The sequence below is a fragment of the Phasianus colchicus genome, chromosome 2 (assembly GCF_987193195.1).
Source record: "Phasianus colchicus chromosome 2, bPhaCol1.hap1.1, whole genome shotgun sequence".
Classification (NCBI taxonomy): domain Eukaryota; kingdom Metazoa; phylum Chordata; class Aves; order Galliformes; family Phasianidae; genus Phasianus; species Phasianus colchicus.
This window is the reverse complement of record NC_143437.1, coordinates 27,463,006-27,488,387: the sequence shown is the minus strand read 5'-3', so window position 1 is coordinate 27,488,387 and position 25,382 is coordinate 27,463,006. Positions and strand designations below refer to the sequence as shown.

At 36.3% G+C, this 25,382-nt stretch overlaps 1 protein-coding gene across 2 annotated transcripts in view; it reads right to left on the bottom strand.

Annotated features, from left to right (window-relative positions):
• RBKS (ribokinase) overlaps positions 1 to 25,382 on the bottom strand; it is a 66,352-nt gene that overhangs the window by 22,359 nt on the left and 18,611 nt on the right. Inside the window, exons 2-6 of one of the 2 annotated variants that reach the window (XM_031594440.2) lie at positions 25,242 to 25,374; positions 19,941 to 20,004; positions 17,119 to 17,181; positions 10,465 to 10,629; positions 5,377 to 5,468 (exon numbers count right to left, since the gene is read on the bottom strand). In XM_031594440.2, the coding sequence (XP_031450300.2) occupies positions 5,377 to 5,468; positions 10,465 to 10,629; positions 17,119 to 17,181; positions 19,941 to 20,004; positions 25,242 to 25,374 (517 nt within the window). The remainder of the gene's footprint in view (positions 1 to 5,376; positions 5,469 to 10,464; positions 10,630 to 17,118; positions 17,182 to 19,940; positions 20,005 to 25,241; positions 25,375 to 25,382) is intronic. The other variant, XM_090135186.1, reaches the window with a different exon arrangement.

Below are 25,382 nucleotides of genomic sequence, written 5' to 3'. Positions count from 1 at the left end.
TATCCACAAAGCACCTAGCACAATGAACTTTGCAAATGTTGCCAGGTACTACTGGAACAGAAATCATAAATAATAATAAGCAAACTATCAGGCTTAAGGCTAACTTATCTAAAACTACATGTGACAATTTAAAATACTTTTAATGTTAAGTATTTATATACAGTAAGCCAGTTAGCTACAAACTTGGTTATATATTTGATTTCTAAAATTTCTTTGAGAATGACAGAAAAAGAACTTGATCTTGTTAATTCTAACACGTGATGAGTCCCAAAGAAGTAGTGAGAGACAGTTTTGGTATATATGCAATTGCAAGATCAGGCCATAAGCCAAGCTAATTCCAGTTGTTTCAAATTATAAAACTTTTATATACATACATGAAGAAATACTTATGCTAGAATAATTAAAAACTGATTGAAATGAATTGGCTTGAAGCTATTCTCTCCTCTCCCAAAAGCAACATCTTTCATTTTAGACTAAATATGGGAAATCTCATAGTTTCCAGCAACAGATAAAATAGACTTTAGAACAAAGTTGGAATTTAAATTAAAATATACTGTGAATTTCCAGCAACTTCTATGTAGAAGAAGAAATAGTAGCTTTCCTTTACTTACAACAGAAAAGGCAAATTCCTGAGACTATCTCTATTATTAACCAGTCTATATTATAAGTAAGATCTCAGATGTCCTGCTCTAAGACTTCAGATACAGTTGTATAAGCTTGATATTCTCTGAATCTTGTAAGAGCCATTTCTGTCTACTGATTTTGGACATACTAACAAGAATTTCCATTATTAATATTTCTTTCAAAAATGTTTCAACCTCCACTAATAGACAATAGCACAAAGGAAGCAAAATGATAGTATCTATTATTTAGTAATATTTTTATACATCTTGCAGCTTTCTTTAAGAAAATTAGCAATGAATTTATATTTAGATGTACTTTTTTTCTACCATCAAAACCCTTAAGTATTCTGTCAGAATTTAATTAAACATTTGCTAGGCCCTTCTTACTTAGATCAGGAGCCTGATATCCATATCACATTAGGAAGAAAGCAGTTCCCAGTGTTGCATTAAAAATAGCCTGACATGCTCAATCATTTGCTGCAGCCATTTAGGAGTTTTCCTTCTCCTGAAGGGCTCTTCAGTATTCTCTGAGCAGAGAAGCAGCTGTTCTTCAAAATGTTTAGGACCAAATTCAAATCGCTGACATGCAATTTATTTTGGTTCCTAACCTGCAGGGCTCTGTAATTGCACGCACACACTAAATAAGAAAAACAACACATGAACTCTATTGACATTGTGGTTGTGCCTAGGGCCATACTACAGTAAGGAAAAAAAAAATGGAAAGAAAAAAAAAAGGTAAGTATACCAAAGAACTCTTCTTTTATAGGGCTGTTTCTTTTTCAACATTTATAGCAGACTGAGAAGAACAACCATTGGTTTTCACTTAGATGACATTGGATACATTTATTTTTCATTAGAAGAATTAAGGGAATGGAGAACTAGCACATTCCTGCACAAACCTCAGGGATTAGGCTGTGCTGCATCTGGGAATTAACAAACTAGTCTCAACAAGCTTGATCTTTCTGGGAAAAGATAAAACTGAACTACAGGCTAAGCAAAGAAAGAACTGATAACCTTGCAAGATTTGTTCTGAGCTTTTTCTTCATGAACCACATAAAAAGAAAGCAATGTCAGACATTAAAAAAATATTATTGCAACAAGCAAGAGTGAAAAGAACAGCTTGTGAAGAGCCTTCTAGACAAACTAATGGTAGATAATTCACTGATAGTATAATTTTGTTTGCTTCTCTCTAGCACATAAATCCATAAGAACAAGCTGTGCTGTTATATCAGATACTGCATGTGATTTCATTAAATCCTAAAGCAGTTAATGAAGAATAGAGTACAAAGAGTGATGCACTTGATACTTACACATTTGGGACTCAAAATCTCATGATTGCATAAAACTGTAGCTGACATTTTTGAATTTTTATTCTGTGACAAAGGCGTCACAGATCAAAGCTGCTGACCAGCGTGGAAGTAAACAATTGAGATTTCTGACTCAGTAATAATTCAGCTAATCACAAGGACTATCCCCTTTTACTCATCTCTAGCAAAACAAACGCTTCACACCATCTGTGAAATGTCTTAGGCTCAATGGCTAGCTCTCAGCTCCAGAGCTAACACAGTTCTGTTACAAATATATTCACATGATATCCACAAAGTACAGGACCTAATAACATAAAGCTATTTTTTGATGAAGAAAAAAGATAAAAACATTTAGATAAAATTATATGATAAATACCTGTAAATTTAAATTAATAAGAAAGCCAAACCAAGTAACAATTAAAATTAGTGAAAATTTAATCTTGTCTTAGCATATGTGTCTGTGTTAAAAACAATGTTTTAGAACCAGCTGACCTGCATAGCTCTAAAAAGTTCATCTTTAAACCTGAGACAATTTGTTGAGAGCTATTAAAGGGCTTACTAATGATAAGGCAGAAATAAACTACCCGTTTTCAAATAATACTTAAAAATGCTGATTAACAAAAGATCTGCAAAAGAGGCAAGCCTGGAACATAAATGGGGTTTTGGTTAGAAGAAAATTACTTGAGGCTCAGAGATACCAAAGAGGAGTGGCAATGGAGCTGGAACCAAACATCTCAAGAAAGCAGATGTAAGCAGCATATTCAGTAAGTGTGGCCACAGAAGATTAAAAACAAAACAACCACCAAACCTATAAAATAAGAATGGACACAGTGGGTTAGAGCAAAGGTCCATCTTATTCAATTCCTCTTTTCTGGCTCTGAGGGCTACCTGATACTGAGGGAAAGGAGAAAAGAAAGCTGTGAAACCTTTTCCCAGTATGTATTCTGGACCATCAGAGTGGCAGGTAATTCCCAATTTAAGAAGTTGAAGGACATGCAGATGCAGTTGGATGAATGGACAAAACCATCATTATTTTTAAGATTAGCAGATTTAACTCATTGCTTTTAAATGGCATGTAGAGATGCGACTGGTAACCTTTATTTGGATATGTAAACATTTATTTCCAAATTAAACTTCTCAAATGCATACATTACAGTGATCTGAAATCAAAGAAAGTAATGAAATAAACAGAAAACAGATGGCACATGAATATATAACAATTACCAAAAGAAAAAAAGGTCTTTCAATTTTGGGATATAAGAAAAACAAGTGCTTCATTGCTTCATTTTTTCCTTTTTTTCTCAGCAAAAAGAAAGGAAAAATGGCAATAGTTCATCCCTGAACATCAATTCAATAACAAACCAGACATGGAGAGGATGAAGTAAAATATAATTGATTATTAAAAAGATGGTAATGTAATTCATTTCATTGCAAAATATGAGAAAGTTATTGCTAAAAGTAATTATTTATGTGCAGTTCTGTGTTCTCAGAATATGCTGTAGGGGTCCCACGGCTCAATCTGTTCTCCCATGATATGGCTGGCAGGAACTTTCATAGGTCTATCATACCCATAAATTCAGAATAGAGAAACCTTCTGAACAGTACCAAATTAATTTACCTGACTACATGAAGTGATCCCAGCCATCTTCAAATTGTAATTACTTTTTAAAAGAAAATAGCAGAAAAGAATGCAAACTGTACCCCCAGCTCCGCAGGTGGGTACAAAGCTGGATGAGTGAGCAGGGATCTATTGTAATTATGCACCTGTATTTCTTGTTCTCCCAATAGAGTAATTTTCTTTTCTCCATGTGGTAGTAATAATAATATACCCTGGCTCCAGCAAATAAAACTTCTCAAAGAATGTTTCTTTCAAGACTGTCCTCTAGCAATAATAAAGGGAAAACTTTAACATGTGTGCTGCAAAGAGCAATGAGAGAAAAGTCGGAAACAGACAAGTAATGAAAACCTAAGTTTGGTGTCTAACATATGGGGGATAAGTTTTCTCAAGGGGGAAAAAAAAAGTTAGCTAGTGACATGACGAAAAAAAAGCAAACAGTGAATGACATGTATTAAATTGATGGGAGAATACGGATGTTCTCAGCCCAAAATGCATGCTGTAGCCCATTTAACCAATCCAGGGGCATGGTTCAGGCATAAAAGGGTTTCCTGAAAGCATGAAGAAAACACCATATGGGTGTCCTGAATAAAAACAAATACTTTGCCTTATCATTCTCACCGTCACATATAACTGAACTCTGATGGCTCTGATAACCACAAATTATTTTGCTTCCAACCATACTGGAAGCTTTGCCTACCAGAGTCCGGAAGGGCCACAGCATCTCCCACCTTGAAAGAAAGAGCTGTTTGGCTCATTCCTGACTACTGTGGTGTATCCGAAATGGAGACATGTATTGGAACATTTCAGAATAAAATTCCAGTGTCAACTTGGATTACTTACAACCTTGAATGCTTGAAGACTCATGAACTGAGGACTTCTGATAAAGTTTGTAAAAGGTTCTAACAGAAATTTCAAAAGAGGGTAACTGAGCCTTATTTTGGCAGACACAGTCATCAGACAAAAAAAAAAAAAAAATCATACAGAAAACAGGGCCATGCTTTTAGCCCTCCCCACTCCTCTGTACCCACAGGTATCATGCTCGTTGCAGAAATCCTGTTTGCTGCAGATAACTATAACTATGATCAGGGCATGGTTTCTATCTGCTATGTTGCTTCTCACACATTCCTGTTTATACAAAGAGAGAGCGAAGAGAAGGAATACAGCGTGCTTTATGTTAATAAATAAGAAGTGAAAACCAAGGCTTTGTGAGATGTGCTTAATTTGTCTCTTGTGACAAAAATAATTTGCTTTGGGAGAAATAAAATGCTTGAATTAGAAAAGAGCGGGAAAGATGGAAAGAAAAAGAGAAAACATACAGTTGAAGGGCCAGAGAAACAGACTCACTGCAAACAGATCTGACAGGAAGAGGCATATGAAGCTGCTATTTACCATCAAGTGCAGCATGCCATGCATCACCTCCTGGCAAGCGAGTTTAAAACTGTCAGAACGCTACGGCTAGCGCATTCCTGCTAATCATATCAAGGGACTGCAGAACAAGGACAAGGATCTATTTTAATATTTACCACTCAGTACTAGCATCTTAGAAGTGTCCTTTTATGGATTTGTTTTACTCATCTACTTGTAGGGGAGGCTGGATACAACTTTCCTGCTGGAAATGATTAATTTAATTTTGAATGCAATTGAAAGGAATTCTAGAATATTCCTCTTTACTCATTAGGTCAGGGATTAAACCTGTTGCCTGAGAAATCCTACAGAGGAGGAACACAGCTTAGTTTTTTCTACTCCCCATGCTGCATTTCTGAGAACAGAATCCCCCTTAAGTTTTACTGGTGAAGACTCCTTCTTTAGCATCACGTAAGATCATTACCTCAGTTTCATTGCAGCAGAAGATGTCAGAATGGGTATAAAATTCTGGATCTAGGTCAGCAAGGGCTGGAGCAGGGTTAAACAAGGTTTTTACTGAAAAAAAATCGGAAAACAAGTCTAAATCTCTAGTATTTTAGGTTAACACAACACCTGAAATATCATTGTGGTTAATACCTTCCAAGATTGCATTCACAGCCTCCAGTGTTTAGCATTAAATGCAAATGACTCTCATTTTCTATGTCTTCATTTTATAGAACTGCTAGAAGTTTTATTATATTAAAATACCCATCTAATTAATGTTCAGACACATAATAGGAACATGACAGACAAGTAACAGAAAAAATAAGCAACAAATTATTAATTAAAAAAAAAAACAACACAGGAAAAGTCTTAAGCAAATACAAATTGTTTAACTGATGGTTCTTCTTAGAGGATTTTAACAGGTTTTACAAGAACATACTTAGTTCTAGATTTTTTGCTATGTTGTTATCTGCATTCTATACGTGAAGAGACAAGGATATAGACTAATGAAGGACGTGTCCAGACAGGGATTTAAATGTGGTTTTGAATGTGTTACCTAACTTGTTCAAACTGCCACACTGTAAAACTCTAGTGTAGACAAGGCACTGTATATTTTTAATATGTTATCTGGCAGAGCTAAAACCTTAGCTAAGGTAGGGTAGAATATGTTAGTTAACCTAACCCGAAACTGTAGCCTAAGGCTCTGTGTAACAGTAGAAAAGGTTTGTCATGAGGACAGAGCATAAGTGACTTATTCACTGTTAATACAGGAAGTCTTCAGAGTTAGTTTCCCATTTTGCCAATGTTACGTTGAACACTGCTGTCTCTTAACTACATGGTCATCGCTTTTATATAAAGTGTACTCTCTTACGTGAGAAATACTGCAAGTGATCAAATCTTCCAATTTAGATGTCTACATTTTCAGCCCTAAATGTTTATTTAGACTCTAAGCTGTAGTACACGGACACCCAGAACACTTTTGAATCCCACTTAGCTCCCTGAAGAGAAAGATCCTCAAGGCCTTCCGAAATCTCAGCTCCAAGAAGTGTAGAGGATACTCATTAATACTTCAGAAAGTTGCCTGTGACTACACAACTTTATCATGTCTATTTGTCTCATTAAAAATAATCTTATTAAAAGCACAAAGGCATTTACTCAGAAGTCAGAAAATGCCAGAATTAGGATTTCCAGTAAAATCTTCATTTGGCTCCCTTACATTATTACAATACAGTATGTATTATAATAAACTCTTTAATTATATGATCACATACCACTGAAAAACAGCATGTGAACACTTAATTAAAGACTGCAACCTAATATATATGCAGAAAGGAGACAAATTAAGCTTTCATAGGCAAACTTAACTCTTACACTTCCTATTTTCTGAATTGCCACCCTAATTAAGTTTTTTTTTTATTAAAAAAAAACATAAATATTTAAGGTATACATTCATAAGCAAAACAAACAAACAAAAACCCCCAACAAACAGAATATACAGAAAAACAAACTCAGTCCTATAGTATCATAATGACATATACAATGGTCATCAACAGCACTAGAAGTGTTCCAGCTTGGGCTTTAAGTAATGCAGACTCATCATGAACAGGTTGGAATATGTTGGTATTATGTAGTTCACTCCCATGTTTAGTATCTGCTGAACACTGTGGAGATGGAGGAACCTTAAGATTGTCTTTAAGTCTGTGAAGAACAGGACTTGTGAACTATAATATATTATAATAATCTACCAGATTATTTTCCGCCCAATCTCTGCCTCTCCATTTGCCAAGATCCATTCTCCTAACATACTTTCCATTCCTTATACTTTGAATACAGAAGAGACAAAGCTGGGTTGGAATGGTGGGGAGGAAGCATAGATTTCAGACATGGGAAGCATAAGAGGAATTTTCTTAATTCTTTGAGATGTCAGAGGAAGGAGAACTGAAAGGAGAACCTCTATTTCGTTGGCCTACAAGAGATCTGTATCAGTAAAAAAGAAGCTGCTTAAGATCAGAGTCAGGAATGACTCTGAAAGTCATGCTACCCAAGCAGACAACTCCCTGCATGGACAAACTCTTAGGGGAAGCTGGCTGTGAAGCTCTATGCATTTTCTCAAGTTTATATTAAAGGTAGTTATCTTCCAAAAGCGGGTAACACAGTAAAAATTAGGCAGATTTCCATACTGTAAAGTCTTATCTTTAAATGAAATCTCCCTTGGTATCAAGTCTTTACTAAATTTTGAGGTAGCCAGTCTACACCTTTTAAAAGCACGTAGACTGGATGGCAGTTTTCCATGGCCTACTTTCTGAAGCCACTATGTCTTGGCAGAATTCTACAAATAATGTAACCACGGACAAACAGCTCGTATGAAAAATTGCAACCCATGATTAAAAAGTTGAAGCACTTGATCTACTTGAAAGTGACATACAACCTTAATAACTGAAGCCGCTTCCAGACCTGGTTAATGCCATTCTTACCTACAGTGTTAACAGGCTGGAGTTATCTGTCTTTATATAGAGTTATCCGTCATTTATAGAGCTTGGCATTACAGTAGCCTGAAAACTGCTTTACAGACTTTGGTGTACGATAATATTTTGCCCATAAATGAAGTGGTTCTCCTCTTGGAAGCAGCATGTGGCCATTACAACCTAAAATTTTCCAATCAGATTTCCACTGCAATTTATATCCACTTAGATTATTCACAGCCCCTCCCTTCCTTCCTTCTTGCCTTTCCTTCACCCTGAGATTGTCTTCAACAATCAGTGCTACAATTACAGGATGTCAGAACATGAGATGTCTCCCTCTCTAACAGATCTGTGTCATGTTCACTAAACAGAGGCAAAGGGGTTTTGCCTGAGCATCCATATTCTTTCTCCATGTTAATGATTATTTCGTTCAGTAAGAATGAAGAAAAACAGGCAAAAAAAAAACACCCTTGAAGCTGTGGTTTGAGGCATCTGGATATGCATCTGTTCAACAAAAATAGTCTACTGCACATCCTAATACACATTACTGCATTAAACATGAGCGTATAGCAGGCTAAAAAAAACCAGAAAATTGCACTAACAATTTAGAGTTGGCTAAGGATGGATTTTTACAGCGCTACAAACTCAGCTGTTTACTTAATTTGACTGCATCATGACACGTGAACATGTGTAGCCAGTTGCTTTATAGCAGAAGCAACCCAAACTCTGCTGACACAAGACCTGCACAATGACAGCAGACTGACAGCACAGAACTAGTGCTGGCCCACAGTTACCACAATCCCTTCTCAATATGTTGTGTTCTCTGCAGTTGCTAAATGCCTGCATGCCTGTTGTGTGTATCAGGTTTGGATTTTCTGACATGGGCTGGTATCTTGCCATAAGGAAGTGACAAAAAAAAAATAAAGCAACTTTACTAGAACTATGTGCAGACTTAGAAGTAGACAAAATAAGTCACTGATAGTTGTTCATGAATCAATTATATTCCATTAGCCACTAGATTAACAATGCTATTATCAATTTTCATAAAAATTTAAAAATAAAACATAGCATGTTTTGTTGCCCCCTCCTTACACAGACTGTAAGCATCCCAGGTGCTAGTTAATCAGTTAAGTGAAGTTTAAAATTTTTTTTAGATTTGCATTTCAAATAGAAGCCAAAAAAATTCTTCTGTGTGCACATAGTACTGTTCGTACAGTTTAGGACTATGACCATCATACTATCAAAGAAGATCTCTCTCGGACTTGCATGTAACATAGCCACTCGAATCAGCATAAAATATGTGAAAAGAATGCATGAAGTTCTCCTACATCTGAAGAAGAACTTCTCCAAAAGAGTGGTCAGGTACTGGAGCGCACTGCCCAGGGAGGTGGTGGAGTCACTTCTGGTGGTGTTCAGGAAATGTTTAGGTGTTGTATTGAGGGACATAGCTTAATGGAAAATATTGGTGATAGGTGGATGGTTGGACTGGATGGTCTTGGAGGTCTTTTTCAACCTTGGCAATTCTACGGTTCTATGATTCTATGATGCCTTCCCTAGTGCATGAACAATAGAGATGACAACAGCTGCACAACCATGCTCAGTGCTGAAGGGGGACTGAGGAGCAAAGAAGCCCAAGGTGCTATGATCTACTGGAGCAAGTCTGGGCCCAACTGCAGGGATCCAGTTAGTTGGGATCCCAGTTCCTTCTCTGACCAGATGCACAGCTGACCTTTTGAGCTGATCTCTCATAGTCTATCCATAGTCTGGATAAATGAGAACAACATAAGTTTAATATCATATAGATGCTTCACTTGCATAATTATTTACTTAGTGTTGTACAAATACTGTAGTAATTGTGCTTGAGTAACTGAAGGAATTACAGGCACTTAAAGAACAAAAGCATTATGTTGGTAGTGAAACCCCATCTTGTACAAGCAAAATGCCAGCTTTTATCCAGGTATATTCTACACTGAAGGAACAAGGGCCTACATTTAAAAGTACAGCACAGTAACAATTACTAATAATTTCACAGACCATAGACCATGACTGTCTATCCAATGGCAGCATGCCAACTCACAATCTAAGAATCTTTGTTAAAAACCTCCTTTTTTAAAATTTTAAAATTAGGGATATTAACTTCCATGCAGAAAACCACAGTCATACTTACTGCTATGCTACAAGAACAAGGGTATAAGTCTGTTTTTGAGGTTATTTCATTCACTTTGTTGTGTGCAGAACTCAACTGACTTGCATTCTTTATGCTTGTTCTGCACTGGCATAAGACCAGAGTCAGGCCCACATTTCCTGACCTAATGACATTACAGTGTCTTTAGTCACAGCATGAAAATCAGAGAAAAAGCAGTACCAGCCATATATGGGGAGATTAGAAGGGTAGAGACTGATTTGCCATTCAAGTTAAATGTAGCAAAATTTTAAAACTGAATTCAGTTTTCACTAGCGTCGCATGAATTTGTTGGTTATTGTTTCATTTCTAAATAATACTGGTATGACAGAAAAGACCGCATGATCTTTATTTTGAAAGTACAATAAAGAATACTTTTCATGCAACATGAGCAAAGGACACGGAAAGGCTTATGCTAAATTACCTCCACTAGCACGTGCCATTTTCAGCGCTTCAAGAGAAACAGCAGGGGTTATTTCTAGCTGGCAGACAACCACTTTGGATTTACAGATGATATCAGAAGCTCTCTTCAGGTCTTCAGAATTTAAAAGCAGATTGGCTCCTGGAACTATGACAATAACATTCTGTCCTAAAGAGAAGATATAATATTTTTTGCATTAACTTTTTACAATAAAGGATGTAAAACAGCTCTTTGCTTTTCTACAACCCCTTTTAGATGATGATTTCAGTTTTCTTTCAAAAAATCCCAGAAACAATTTAATACTTGTGGCATTTTCAAATATCCAGTTATATCAGAAGATAATCAAAACAATTGAAGGATTAACAAATATAATACAATGCAACAAATGCAGTGTATATTTCTTCAGGAAAGTCATGAATGAACTTTCCCCACTCTTATTTCGGTGTTTCCTAAGAACTGTAAAGAAGGACTATACTAGTCACAGTGAAGATATGGAACATACACCAAGACTGATATGTGTATTTTCCTAAAGTACTGGAATTGCATTTGAAGACAAAAGCATCACGATCAATCATCCCATGAGCTGGAAACCGAATATTTCACGTAGCAATGAAAATCATGCGTGTCCTTAATTTCAGAAATGCAGACTTTCTCTGTCTACTTGTGAAACTTCAAGTAAGAGCCCCTAACCAATATGAAAACCAGAATCAGCATGTTAAAAAAAAAAAACAGAGATAATGCTTGTGACTGAAGAAACCCTTATCAGAAGTAAGTAAAAAAAGTGGATGACAGACTTTTCTGAACTTGAAGCCGGCCGGTTGAACGTTCTAAGCAAAGCTTTACACACACAGGCACGGCAGTATCTCAAAGCACTCTAAGATCCCTTTCAGTCTTGTAGTTTGTTTTACAGTTAGGTGAAGAGGTTCATTTACGTAGGTTCCAAATAGGTTTTTGTTTTTCTCCAGACGTGCAAGTTGCCTTCTTTTATTTCAGCTCCTTTGTTTCTTTTTTAATCTCTGTTACAACACCTAGAGACCTTCAGGCATGGGTGCCTTCAAATTAAAATTTATTATTAATCACTCAGGTATTAAATTCAATAAGTCAGTTGTTCCTTGATTTACAGGCTCAGCCCGCCCCCGCTGAAGGTTCCTTTAAGGACTGCCAATCATTAAAGGATACCAATTCTGTGATGCACTGAATTACTCTGTAAATAAATATTTATGTTTTTAAGTACATTATTTTTCTTGAATAAGACTTCAAAGTCCTTTGAATAAGAAACGTGCAAAGCTTGTCTCCCTAAATGTGCTCTGAAAAGAAAGCAGGACAATGGAAAGAATAATATAATGATCTCAGAGGGAGGGGCCCAAGCTTTCCAAAGCAATTCTGCTGTCAATGGTTTGGTACAGAACAGCTGCATTTGAAAAGCAAAACCTCAGCATTTAAAGCCAACGCCCTGCTTTTCAACAGACAATGATGGGCATCTCCAATTAAAAAACAGAAAGAAAAAAATCTTCTGCAACAAGTAAATGCTATCAAAGATATCTGAAACCTGCAAAGGAGACTTTCAAAGGCAAAAAGCAACTATTGCCAAGCATATATGCTGAAAGTTTATGTAATAAAGCAGTAAAAAGAATAAAACACAACGAATCGGTAGAACAAAATATATTTCATTTCTGCCTGGACTCCGTGCTACATAGAATCTGAGACTCTATCTACATGTCTTGCTGCATTATCTTGCTAAACTATTTAGCTGTACTGACATGTATATTATTATTAGTCTTTAGAGCTAATGGCCCAAGGCGATAAGGAAGGCTGTTTGCTTAAACTTATATGTGCAAATTCAAGATAGACCATGCTGCACTGGATTACATTCAGAAGCTTTTCTTTGTAACAACAAAAGGCCAGAGACTTAAAGTCTGCTTTAAAGCAAGCAAACCATACCTGCCAGAGAAATAAAGTACCTACTGTGGTGTAACAGACTTGACTGGCTTAAACTCAAGCTGTAAATAAAAAGCCACATTCTGTTCTTAGCTATGCATTCCACACTGACTGTGAATGACAACAGTCACCAGAAATTTATACCAGTGTGCATGAAAGCAGAATCTCGACCCATGTATTAACAACTAATACCAGAATTCTGTATTACCAACACCCATCTTGTCGGAAGCAACTATTTCTTGCCAGGGAAATCAGATGGGAAATCAGCACCAGGGACAACAGAGTTAAAGACAGATGGTAAACAGGGGACGGATTCATCTTGTCCAATATTAACAAATTTCAAAAGTTTTCCAAAACATTCTACATTCTAGAGAATTCTAAGAAAACTCATTTCTAAGGATTAGTTTTCTAGGTTCCTTCAAGAAGAAGGTAAGTATTTTCAGAAGTTTTACAATCTTCCATATCTTAGATAGCCTTTTGAAGTGAACATAAACTATCTGAAAAATGTCTGTGTTCAACTGATGAAGCCTTAAAACATTCACAGAACTTAGAAATAACTCAAGCGAGGTGAAAATGTTGCCCATACTAAGAATGACAAAAATATATTCACTGTGTTAAAGCTAATTCTAAAATATCTGTGCCTAAACTAAAACTTCGTAGTTTTGTAGGGAGCATCTATAGAACTGTAAGTTTTGCAGATGTCAGCTAAAATATTAAAGGCCACATTCACAGCTTTCGAAAACTAGAATAGCTAAATAAAGCTGATAAACTTACGGAAGCTTACACCAGATGGGGATTGAGTCCAATCAATACTTTAAACAGCACATGTATGTATATGTAAATACTGTTCTTGGCTGGCCTTCTAAACCTGCTGCTGTTCCTTCTTAGAAGGTTAGATAACTCCAACTGTATTTTTCTTCTAAGTATCCTTTTATACATGCCACCAGATGAGAACTCTCAGTGGAAAGCAGTAAACACCACAGTGCAATAATCCTTACTTTACTGTTAATACAGGATGAAGAGCCTAAAAAGTTATCAGTAGTGCTTAGAACTCACTAAGATCTCAAAGAATACAGTTAAAACAATAGGTACAGAGCTTCTGCATATTAATTAATTGGGAAAAAAGAACATATTTGTTACCAGAAAATAATGTTAGAAGGAAAATATTTGCTGCTAAATCACACAATTCATGACTACAAGGGCATGTTTTGGGTGTGTCACAGTACAATAATTTCTGTGGAGTAACTTGGTAGAAGCATTGAACAGTTTTGTACATAGAACATTCAAGTTTATGACGAATGTCAATAGATAGAAATTCTATAAAAATTCAGGTGACATTTATTTACAATCCTGAAGGTTCAACACAAAATTTTCTCTCTGGAAAGTATAATTCAATCAAGTTGGCATATGTATTCTAAGTTTGCTGTGTTTATTGAGCCTTATTGAAACATATATTTTGAATGTTTTTATACTACCAGTGCTTCAGTATTGAAAGTACATTTACTTACAAATATTGAATATTCACTGTTCATGAATGATTAATATCCTCATCAAGTCAGTGTAAAGCCTATCTCAAGTGAGGGTTATCTCACAGTATTCTCTGTAGGTGAATTTAGTTTTAGCTTGCAATAATCAAGAGCACTTTAATCATGACCAGCCAATCTCTGTTGTCCCCTCACTGAATTTTTGCCATGAATATGAAAGTTGTCAGGTTGGTTCAAGCTACTGGCCCAGTCAGAGCAGCTTAATGGCAGCATCACGTCAGTACCAGATATGGACAAAGCTGCAATAAGTTTTAGACATAAGTAAAAAAAAATATCCATAAAGAGTTTATTTTCTTCTCTATATGTGCACATAAAAGTCCAGCACATCTCATAATTTTATGGAGCTCTTACCACTCAGTAAAACACCGTTAGCAAAAGGTGTGGTTAAGTGATAGCTAGTGGAAAGAAAGCAAGCTGAAAGACTAAGAAGCTGGGGTTCAGTGGTACAATGCACCTCAAAGAAAACATGTTAAGAAAAGCAGCCTGAGGTACCAATTTTTCTCCTTGAGAGTAGAAGTATGGATTAGAAGTACACAGAGTCCCAGAGTTGAAGATTGTGTTTGGTCTAAACCTATTTGAAGAGGAAGTCATATAAAAGAAAGAACTTGACAGGAACACCAAGTTCCAGAAAAAAAAAGTGCTGTACTGATTTTTGAGACCAGCCCAGAGTGAACCTTTTACAGCATCTCTGGGTTGTACATTATCCAAGACTACCATAAACTTGTTAAACATATCCCCACCATTTTGAATTAAAGCAGGATTTAACCTTTCTTTCACTGAAATGACTGTATTGTCTCAAAACATAATGCATTTTTGAGAATATAATATGCACTTGATTATTTTCCATTTTTTTAATTATTTTGCCAATTAAAATAATGGTTGAGTTATATCTGTGTAACTCAGCAAAAATCTTCCTAGAAATTCAGTAGCGGCACTGGACAGACAGACACAAGAAATACAAGGGAATCTCTACTTCAGAACCTCCTCTGATTCTGGTTTCATTGGTTTTCTTTTCCTCCATCATAGTATGCTCCCTCTATTTGAGAATCTCTCCCACTTCCGCCTTTGATATTAAACTGTTGATTGGAGTTGGTATTTTCTGTAAGTATGGCTACTTGTAAAGAACTGGTAAAATGCAGGTGAGGTACATGAAAATACAGCAATTAAAACATCATGATTTAAAGCAATATCTCTGTTTTCTATTTGTTCCTCATTATCTTAACACAAACCAACGCCCTCTGTCCCCCCTACACACCAAGAAATGCTTCCCTTTTACGTATAATTTGAGCCAGCAGAAACTGCTTCACGTGAGTATCTGCACTGACTGCTGTGATGTCTCAGCTACACCAGCTCAACTACTGTGGTAAAGCATGCATGTGTAGACAAGCCCTTTAAAAAGTGTGGTAAAACCTGTTTAGGTCAAATCAGCCAGGTTTCTACAAGAAAAGAAGAAGTGTCTCTCGCAACAGCAAGCACATAAGTACTGCTATTTTATTACAATTTACTCAATTCAGGCACCAGATGGTTTTAGACAGAAGTAAAAATCAGAACCATTACCAATTCTGTGCATCTGTTTGCTTTACAGCACAGTTCTGACCAGGTTTGTACTTCTAACTAGATTTTAAATTAAATCTGAGGCCAGCGGAAACTTAATTTAGGATTTTTTGTAGTTTCTGAAAGAAACAAACTACATCACATTATGCGTTATTCTGTTCACTGTGAGAACAAGACTACCAGAGACCATTCACACTAACACTTAAGGTAACCCACTGTTAACCATGTGACACTGAACAATCAGTTTCCCTTTCCTAATGATTGTACAGGTTTTAAATCCACAAGGTGCTTTTGCTTCTTATCCTTCAGAAATTAATTTCTACTTTTTCCGATCTCAGCCATGCTTACCTTAGCTGGCCATACATATTTAAGAAATACTTAGATTGCTTCTTATGCAGTTATTTTGGATAACAGAGCCGATTATGCATAAAGCTGTGAGGCCTGGGAATATGCCCTACTGGATTCTCACTGTCTCACCCATTTACAGTAGTGACTGTATGCTGCAAAAGAAAGAATGCTTAAGATCTGTGATGACAATTTACCTGCTAATCCAAACCAAGAGAAGGCAGGTATTCAGTTTATTCAGTGTATTAGAGCTACCTTATTCTTGAATTAGAGCTGTCATGCATTTGATTAATCTTTCTTAGGCAAAATTAAACTCACATCTCCAACTAATTTGCTTAATTTTCCTGAATGTTCCTGTGTAGACTTGCCTTTAGTCACCATTCCTTCCCAGGTTTGCTCCTGGAGCAAATAGCCATGTTTCCTTTACCATCTTGAGCTGTAGCCCAACGTACCATCAAGCTACATAGGAACTTGTTAAGTTGATGTGTCAGCTAAGCTGTGGTACCTGTTCAAATGAAGGCTATTAGCTGCACCAAAAGTGAATTAATTCAGTCACACTTAATCTGTTATGTTTGCATAAACATTATTTGTCCTGTGCTCTAAAGTTTTATCTAGACGCAAGTGCTTTTCCTAAGAGCTCTCAGTCACAGTTTGCTTGAAGAAAAAATAAAGTTTTCAGAAGATAGTTTAGCAGTCTTGAAGAGGAATATTACAACAAGCTAACTCTTCACTCCTTCTTCCCCTGCAACATGAGAGCAAAGGAAGAATAACACAGGGAAAAACAGATTTGCCATTTAATCATGTATTCAACACTGCAGATGCAGCCTGGGATCAAGAATTGCAGTAATATTACAAGAATAGCGTAAATATTTCTACTACTACTAAGGACAATTATATTTTCTGATTCAGAGCATAATGATTCATTCAGTGTGCTCAGGAGGCAAACTTCTCTCACAGCAAAAGTGCTAAGCAAGTCACAGAGGAAAAGGAAAGCTTTAACCTCCTTCTGATGTACCTTCTCCTGTGAACAATGTGAAACTGGATAGATCAGCTGGTTGGTTGAATTATGGCCATCGCATTGCCAGTATAGGAGTCTGATTCTGATGCTGTCAGGCATCTGATTCTACAGATTTGCAATAATGTATGAATAAGACCACGAAAAAGATGAAAGATGTAAAAAACTAATTCCGCAGTTAAAAGTGACAAGTCAAAGATGGTATTTTTTGAGACAGTAGAGACATAATGAAGAAGACAACTCTGAGTAGAAATAATGTACCTTCACTGTTGACAATTATTGAAGCAGTTCCAGTAACAGCATCTGCAGTCTGACCTACAAATGCTAAGAAAGGGAAAAGTTACAGCATGCATTAGTTCAATACATTACTTTCAACCAATAGCATGTGATTCAGTTTAATTGAATTAAATCTAAAACGAACTCATAACCTCCAGCAATTTAAAAAATGCTAATTACTCTTTCATGTGCAACAATGCCAGAGAAGCTAACAAAAACAAAAAGTGTTAATTTACACCCACAAAACAGAAATGTGAGTCCAACATTCTTTAATTTGGCTACATCCCTGCTTTAAAGAAAGCATGTTATTTATACAGCTTTCTCAGGCACTCTCTACTCCTACATGGAAGTATTTATTTTATCCAATAGAACAATAGAGTCAAGGCTGGAGAAACCAAAGATATTAAAATAACACAGCATTTAATTCTCCATAGATTTACATTTTCAAGAGAAACATTAACGTGTAGTTTGAAGGCAGCATGAGGCTATATGTTTCCTCTTGGCATTATTATTCAGATATCTAGAAGTTAAGCTGGCAGCACTGTCTGTTATAAAGATTGTTCAATATTTACTACTGTAAGAGCAGGTTTTCAGATGTCAGATAATTTGTCAAATATTAACCAGTGGTCCAAAAGTTTCCACAATAATGGATTGTGTTAGGTAAAACCCAACACCTAACACCTTGTTGTGGATGCCCCATTCCTGGAAGTATTCAAGGCCAGGTTGGATGGGGCCCTGGGCAGCCCAGTCTAGTATTAAATGGTGAGGTTGGTGGACCCGCTTGCAGCAAAGGGGGTTGGAGATTCATGATCCTTGAGGTCTCTTCTAACCCTGGCTGTTTTGTAATTCTGTGATTCTGTGAACACTGTAGTAAAACACCTGTCAAAGAAGTTCAGTTTTCTTTCCCTAACAAGTGTATGCAAGAAAAATACACTATTGTATTTGAGGTAAATTCTGGTGACCTTTTGTTTAAGAAGCTCCATTGTTTTAACATTTTAGAACACGGACTTGAGGCTGGGCAAGGGCTGGATTCTTTCTCAAGCCTGTGCTCTTTCTGGAAAATTTAAATACCTGTTCAAATTTGAACAAAGCTGAAAAGAACACCATAACATCATGCTTATGCAGATCTGCTAAAGTACTGGAATTACTTGCCCCGAGGGCTCCCTTATCTAGCTCAGTTACATGGGTCAGAGCAGAACTTTTCTTGCAATTATAGTTTCTTTTACCATGAGCTAGGTTTGCACATTAGAATTAAAAGCAAAGACCTTGTGTCTTCTGTGCTCCTTCTGCAGAAAATATGTTGTATGAGGAAGCAGTTAACTGTTCAGTTCAAATGCAGAAGAGCTAGCATTGGAGGGAGAGAGCAACACATCAGTAAAGATCTAAATGGCCTGAGCAATATTGATAGCTGGTTGGTTGTGCAGACAGGAAGAGTGGGAAAGTTAGGAAACAGACTGGAACTGAAAAGAAAAGGAGTAAGGTGGTATATTAAGAAACAGAAGAGTGTTAAAAAAAAAGTCATATGACAAGGGTCTAAGATATGAAGTGGACAGAAGCGGAGTTACAGCAAGGGTCCAGTAGCCAGTAACCTTACGTATATAATTACAGGGATGGGCTAGATGTGGATTAAACTGGGATGAAAAGCAAGTCATAGGACTGACATACGATAGTCCTATGTGAAAATGCTGAATCATCCTTGCCTCCAAATCTTGGAATGCAAGCTGAGATCCAAGACTCAATCATTTAAATCAGAAAAGAAGAGATGTAAGGCTGGCTGTGGAATATACATTTTGATTAAGTGCTATGCATTATAATAGGGCTTTTTTACACGATCAAAGACTTTATTCATGAGGCTTGCTTTGGATTGATTTATAACTAACAGACATTGCGTTTATGGTATCTTTGCCTGGTTGCTTGTGTAAGTTGGAAGATATGCAAAGAATAAACTTCTGTACATATTTGTGAAATATTGAGATGCTATATTGATAAGCATGATAAAGGAGCCCACAAAATACTAATAACTCTCTCTTTAAAGTGAGATTTGAATCATACAGTAAATGAAACTTGATGCTGCATATTAAACAGAATAAACAGAATATTGAATTGCCACTTAGTGATTTTATCTGTCCACTCTGTCCACACTGAAAGAGACAAGTGGCTTTAAACAAACTGTGATCATGTAGTTAAGCAGCACACAGTAATATGTTTACACAAGAGAGAGAATTAAAGTTACAAAGATGCAAAGATAATAGTATATTGTGAATGCTTAACTTTCCCTTTTCCTGGAAGTCTTTCACTGTTGATTTTTGTGTATATATGTATTAATAAACAATGGCTGCAGTCTCTTAAATGACTGCACACCATTTTAAAGAGCTGAAATGTAATGCACTGAGTTGACAAATGCATTTCTATTTTTTCCTTCTCTCCCAACTTGAAATAGAGAAAGGATGATCAAACTGGATTTTTCAGTTTCTCACCAGGCATTATTGCTATCAATGCCAGCCTAAACATATGCATAGCAGTAAGTTATCTTCAAGTGACTTTTACTGATGTAATCATCTGAGACTTAGAGGTAATAACATTACATTTTATTTTTAGTGGTACAGCTGACATCAGAAGTCCACATAGTCTAACCCATAATCATTCATTCCTCCCATTTGTGTCAAAACAATTATTTGGTGTTCTGAATGGTGAGACACATCCAATAAGGCAATTAAATTAAAAAAAAAAAAAAACACACACACATTTGCTATTAATTTTTAAAGCTTAGAAATAATTCAAAAGGCTTCTTTGAAGTAAAAGTTTACCTGTAGAAACACCGTTCTTCTTCAAATTTGCAACATAATCACTGCCAAAGGAATCCTTCCCAACCTATACAAAACAAAAAAGGATAGGTTATCACTATAGGCAGCAGAATGCTCTAAACTGAATAGAATGCAATTTGAATAGAATATTTTCAATTCTGTAGCACTTTGCCTTATTTTTGGAATAGTGTCCTGCAGATCTCTCCTTCCCTATTACACCCTTCCTCTACCCATGTCTCTGTTTTCAAGTTTTAGTCTCATACAACCACTGTGTTCCCTTGAAAATGATACTTTCTGGAAGTGTTCTGAATCTTGTAGTCCTGGACCATTAGTTGTTTTTAATTGACAACATTAGTAGCAACTTCAGTGCTCTTCATAAGTGCATATTTGAATTTTCTACCTCAGAGTTTTCTTGGTGGAAAAATATCAGTGATTATGATCTAGAAAGCGACTATAAACATGGCATTTCTCAGTACTGGATGAACTGTTTATGAATTCAACATGTTTGTTTTATCCAGTGCCACAAGACTCAGATGAAATGAGTTAGAGAATCAAGCTATAGTCTGTTGTTTTTCTAAAAGCAAGTTAAAAACCTTGTAATCTCAGGTGCACTAATCCTTTCATATGAACAGATTTCTGCTTTCTGTTTAGTCAGAGTAATAAACATTTGTTTTGGTTACATTATACAAGCTGAAAAAAAGAAGATGAGGTATATGGAGAAAAAGATGGTCTAACTTAATGTCAAAAATAGTTTTTAGAATATAAAGCCAACATGGATTCACCAGTTTTAGCCTGTGTGTCTTCAGCACTCACAGTTCGTGCTCTTACTTCCAAGAGCAAGTTGGATATCTGAGCAGTATCAATGACTGACCAATGATATCAGAAGTATTGTTTCAAGAGAAAAAAAGTCATATTTCAGATAAGAAGCCAAATGAAGATCCTGGTCATGGCCCATAGATGAAGAGTCCCTGACTAATGATTCATCTTCCCAGAGAACAGCACTACTAGCTAACACTGTCTCTGAGTTACTACAAAGTACAAAGCAGCTGCCTCTGATGCCTGCTTAGAAATTTGTCTAAATAGATATAAATATGAATTCAGTCTTTTAATAAGTTCTGAGAAGGCTTGAGTACTAGTAGTGATCAAATCCTACAAAAATCAAATCCCACAATTTGGAATTCTAAAATTTGTAGTGTCACAGATGAGTGATTCTTCCCCTCACTTATTCTATTGCATAACCATGTTTTGAAACATACTTTCATTTCCGACATCTTCTATAAGGGATTTTTATAAAGCAATTAGAGTAGGTCCCAGTCTTTTACCAAAAGAGGACAGCAATGTAGGTCAAAACAGTGTAATCAGATGAAACGCTTTCTAGCAAAGGGGAAAAAACCAAAAACAACGAAAAGAAGAAAACCAACATTTTCTTTAGTCACTGTGTTATTCATTGTTTGCATATTAGAATATTTCTGTATCTCTGACTACTCCCAGTTTGCCAGACAGGGATGCATCTTCTGCCTGCTTTTGGCTGGATGACTGCAGCCACCTGCAATTTAAGCGTGAGTTGTGTTCACCTTTGTAGCCTAATGGCTGTACTATGGAAATGCATTCCACCTGATGGTGTCATCTTTTCCCTCTCTATCGGCCACAAAGCTTCTACAACAAATCTCAGGATTTGCTCAGTTATTTCAGCAATGAAGTATTTCATAACTATTTCCCGAAAGCTCAACTGAAACCAACTTCCTTCAGCTCTGGGACCTACATAACTGAAAGGCAGGCACCCCTTATTGTTCAACTGTCACAACAACTGAGATCAGCCATGGCACTTTTGCTCACAGCAACAGATCTCAGGACTGGAGGGAACCCCTTGGAGAAGTTCTGTTAACGTCCTTTTCCTCTGGAAACCTTTTTCCATGTTAGTTCATCAGCATCCAACCCAGTTAATCCCAATACGTTTGAAGGGCTTATCTTTCCATTCAGACTTTACCTCCGAGGAAGACAGAGTACTGGGAATCAGACTCATTTTAGATTAAAGGCATACTTACTGACCATGTCAAATTATGTAACATTGTTTTCAACATTTTTTGTTTTTGCTCTAATGCTGCCAGACAGACTACTGGATAAATAGAAAACTAAATGTCTTACTCTGTTGACCACAGAACATTATATGTGCTGAAGCAGCATTTCTTCTTTCTTGAGTTCTTAACAATAGCAGTTAGACATGCATTATGGTCTCATGGTTTGCACATTAGCATGAGTGGAATTACATCAGTATTTTTCAACCTGGTTCTCCTTGCTTACTATGTTTCCCATATGCAGCTAGGAGAGCTGGTTGGCACCATAATAGCTAAAAGAATCAAACTCATCTGTACCTGAAAATTAATTGCAACAAAAACATGTACTTCTTGACCATTTTTTCTATTCTACATATACATTTTTGGAGAGTGTTTACTCTCTCTATTGCTTTGAGAATGGTTTTAAAGAAAAGTATGGGGTTAACAGAAAACATGAAAACAATTGGAGACAGCAATCATAATCTGGTCTGTGTCTTAGATATATCTAAGTTCTTACAATTAAGTGAGCATTCAAGTACTTTCTCCTCAGTTTGGCTTATAGATCATCTAAAGAGATCACTACATATCCTGGTAGTCCAGCACTTTCTGAGTAAGAACGAAATGCAGCTGAGGATTAAGTAGAATTTAGTATATGCTTTATCAGGCTACTGATACCAATGTCCAGTGAAGACCATCCCAAATTGTTTGTCAGAAGTAAAACAGGATTTTTTTTCAGCACATACAATGTCTTTCAGATAAACCTCCTTCCGTGTTCTTAATCTAGGCTGCTTAGCAGATTTTTTTAATAATGACTGCTACGATGGTGGCTTTGGACCCTCTCAAGACCACCGTGCATTTTCCAGTTCTGCAAAGGCATTCTTATATGAAGACAAGCAATTCACTTATCCTCTTAGATCCTCTAGTTCCCTGATGACAATCTTGTATGCTTCTCTGAACTACTGTCTTTCTTGTCTTTTCAAAGCTGCATCTGTTCCATCAATATGTTGTTTTACTGTACCAAGCAAACTGAAGAAGGCAGTTTAAAGATCAATACTGTGATAGATATTGATAACCCAGAGTAACAGCACTCACTTCCACTAATTTTCAGGCACGAAGTGGAACAATGTTTGCATTTCCACCAGTCAAACTTGGTATTTGGATTTAAAATTAAAATCAACGGCATTCTATGCTACATATACCTCTCAGCCATCTTAAGGCTCCCTTTCTCAAACACTGAAGAGATCGTCACTGCCTCTCTTTTATGTTTTAAAGCTCTCACGTATGAAGAATGCCTTGTCATTTGACCTGAGATGTCTGTGTTTACTCTTGTTGAGTAGATCCTCTGTCTAAACTACAGTTTTTGTGAGAAGAAGCCACACTCCAGTGGAATGTCCCTCTTGTACTAATACTGATTCCATTCCCAGAACCTCAGATTGTAGCAGCAATTGCTTCCTGTTGGGAATTACAACCGAAGCATAAATATGTACTGTGTGCAGAGCTGTATGAGGAGCAATCTGCCTTTAACATCCACTGCATACATAAGACGACTTGTTAAGCTAAAAATAACTGAATTGTAATGTCTTCCTATTATCCAGCTCTTCTCAGTTACATTCAACAAGTGACTTTATATGGTTTCCCATTGATCTATGCAGATAAAATATCATACAGCTCTGAGAAGAGACTATTTTGAAAGGCTATACGATTTGAAAAGTAAATAATGACTTTATATATAACTTTATATAAAAAATAATATAGACAAACATTTATAGATACTAGAGAAATATGATTCCTTACCATTTCTCTTCTCCAATAAATACAAAACAGGAAGAAAGGAAGAAAGGAAGGAAGGAAGGAAGGAAGGAAGGAAGGAAGGAAGGAAGGAAGGAAGGAAGGAAGGAAGGAAGGAAGGAAGGAAGGAAGGAAGGAAGGAAAGAAGGAAGAAAGGAAGGAAGGAAGGAAGGAAGGAAAGGAAGAAAGAAAGAAAGGTTTTACTGAAATGGCATAAATATGATATTTTGGAAAGTAACTAGAAATTACTAAATTTTATTAGGAATGCAAATGGTTCCAGGAACACGTATTCACTGAACATAGCTTAGACCATTAAAAATTAAAACAAAATTCACACTTTCAGTGAAAAAAAAACTCTTTAACATTTAGCAGGAAATGTTAGCAGAGAATTCATTGCCAACTCATCTTGTGCTAGAATCTGATCACTCCTGAATGCAAAGATGATCAAATACTTTAAATATTAAAAAAGTACAAACATTCTCAGTATAAATTTAAAAAACAACAACAATAACAACAACAAAAAAAAAACAACAAAACAAACCCAAACAACAAATCAAACAAAAAACAGGACTATAGAACAACTAGTGATAACGACCCACAGAAGTGCTTTAAGGTATAATTCAGATTTATAGCTATCAATCTTTCATCTAAATATAAGGTTATAAGTAGTGAGAAAGGTTTCCTTGAGATGTCTTTGATACTCCATAAAAAGCCCTAGCAGCTGATGATCCAACAAATTCAGCATCCTTTCCCCACTATGGCAATAACAAAGTGCATCCAGGCCATCTGAAGCTTCATCTGCAGATAGTATGGGTTAGACAATAAGGCTACAAAGAGATAAAATTCAATATTACCCTTAATAATGATCACTCAAAACCAATAACATTTAATGGCAAAAATAAAAGAAAAGCACTGCAAAAATATAGTGTCTGCCAGGCAGAATCAGTCCAATGGTCTATTTATATTCCTTCCTGAATTTGTTACTATTTTACCAGTGTTTGTTTTTTATAATCATCTACAAAGTAAATTGCTGGTTGACTGCAATATCTAGCACCTGAATGTCATCACTGAAGCCCTGACAATTCTAACAATGGGGAGCATAAGGATCAAGTTTACTTGAATTTTGAACATCTCTAATTTTCCTCAATTCTTCCTTTTGTGGTAAATCAATTTAAATTTTGCAATCTTTATTTATGTGCAATTTCTGCCAGATCTCTAGCCAACTACTCTTTGGTTCTGGCAGTGTTTTTAGAACAGCCTCCTGGTCATATTTCATGCTTAAATTTATAGCTGAAATAAGGAGAAGAAGAGGGAATTAGAGAGGGATTTAAAAAAAAAAAAAGAAAGAAAGAAAAAAAGCAACAACAACAACAAAGCCCTTTTCTGTTAGACAACCAAAGGTTTACTGGAATTTGCATGAACATTTCGTTCAGCTGCAATCCAAGAGCAAGTCAGCGCTTACCTTGCAGATCAGAGAGGTCTTGGCCCCAAGTCGAGCAGACTGGACACATTGATTGGCTCCTTTCCCACCAAAACCAATGAAAAACTTCTGTCCGAGGATAGTTTCTCCAGCTTTTGGCAATCTCGTGGTAAAGCTATTCCA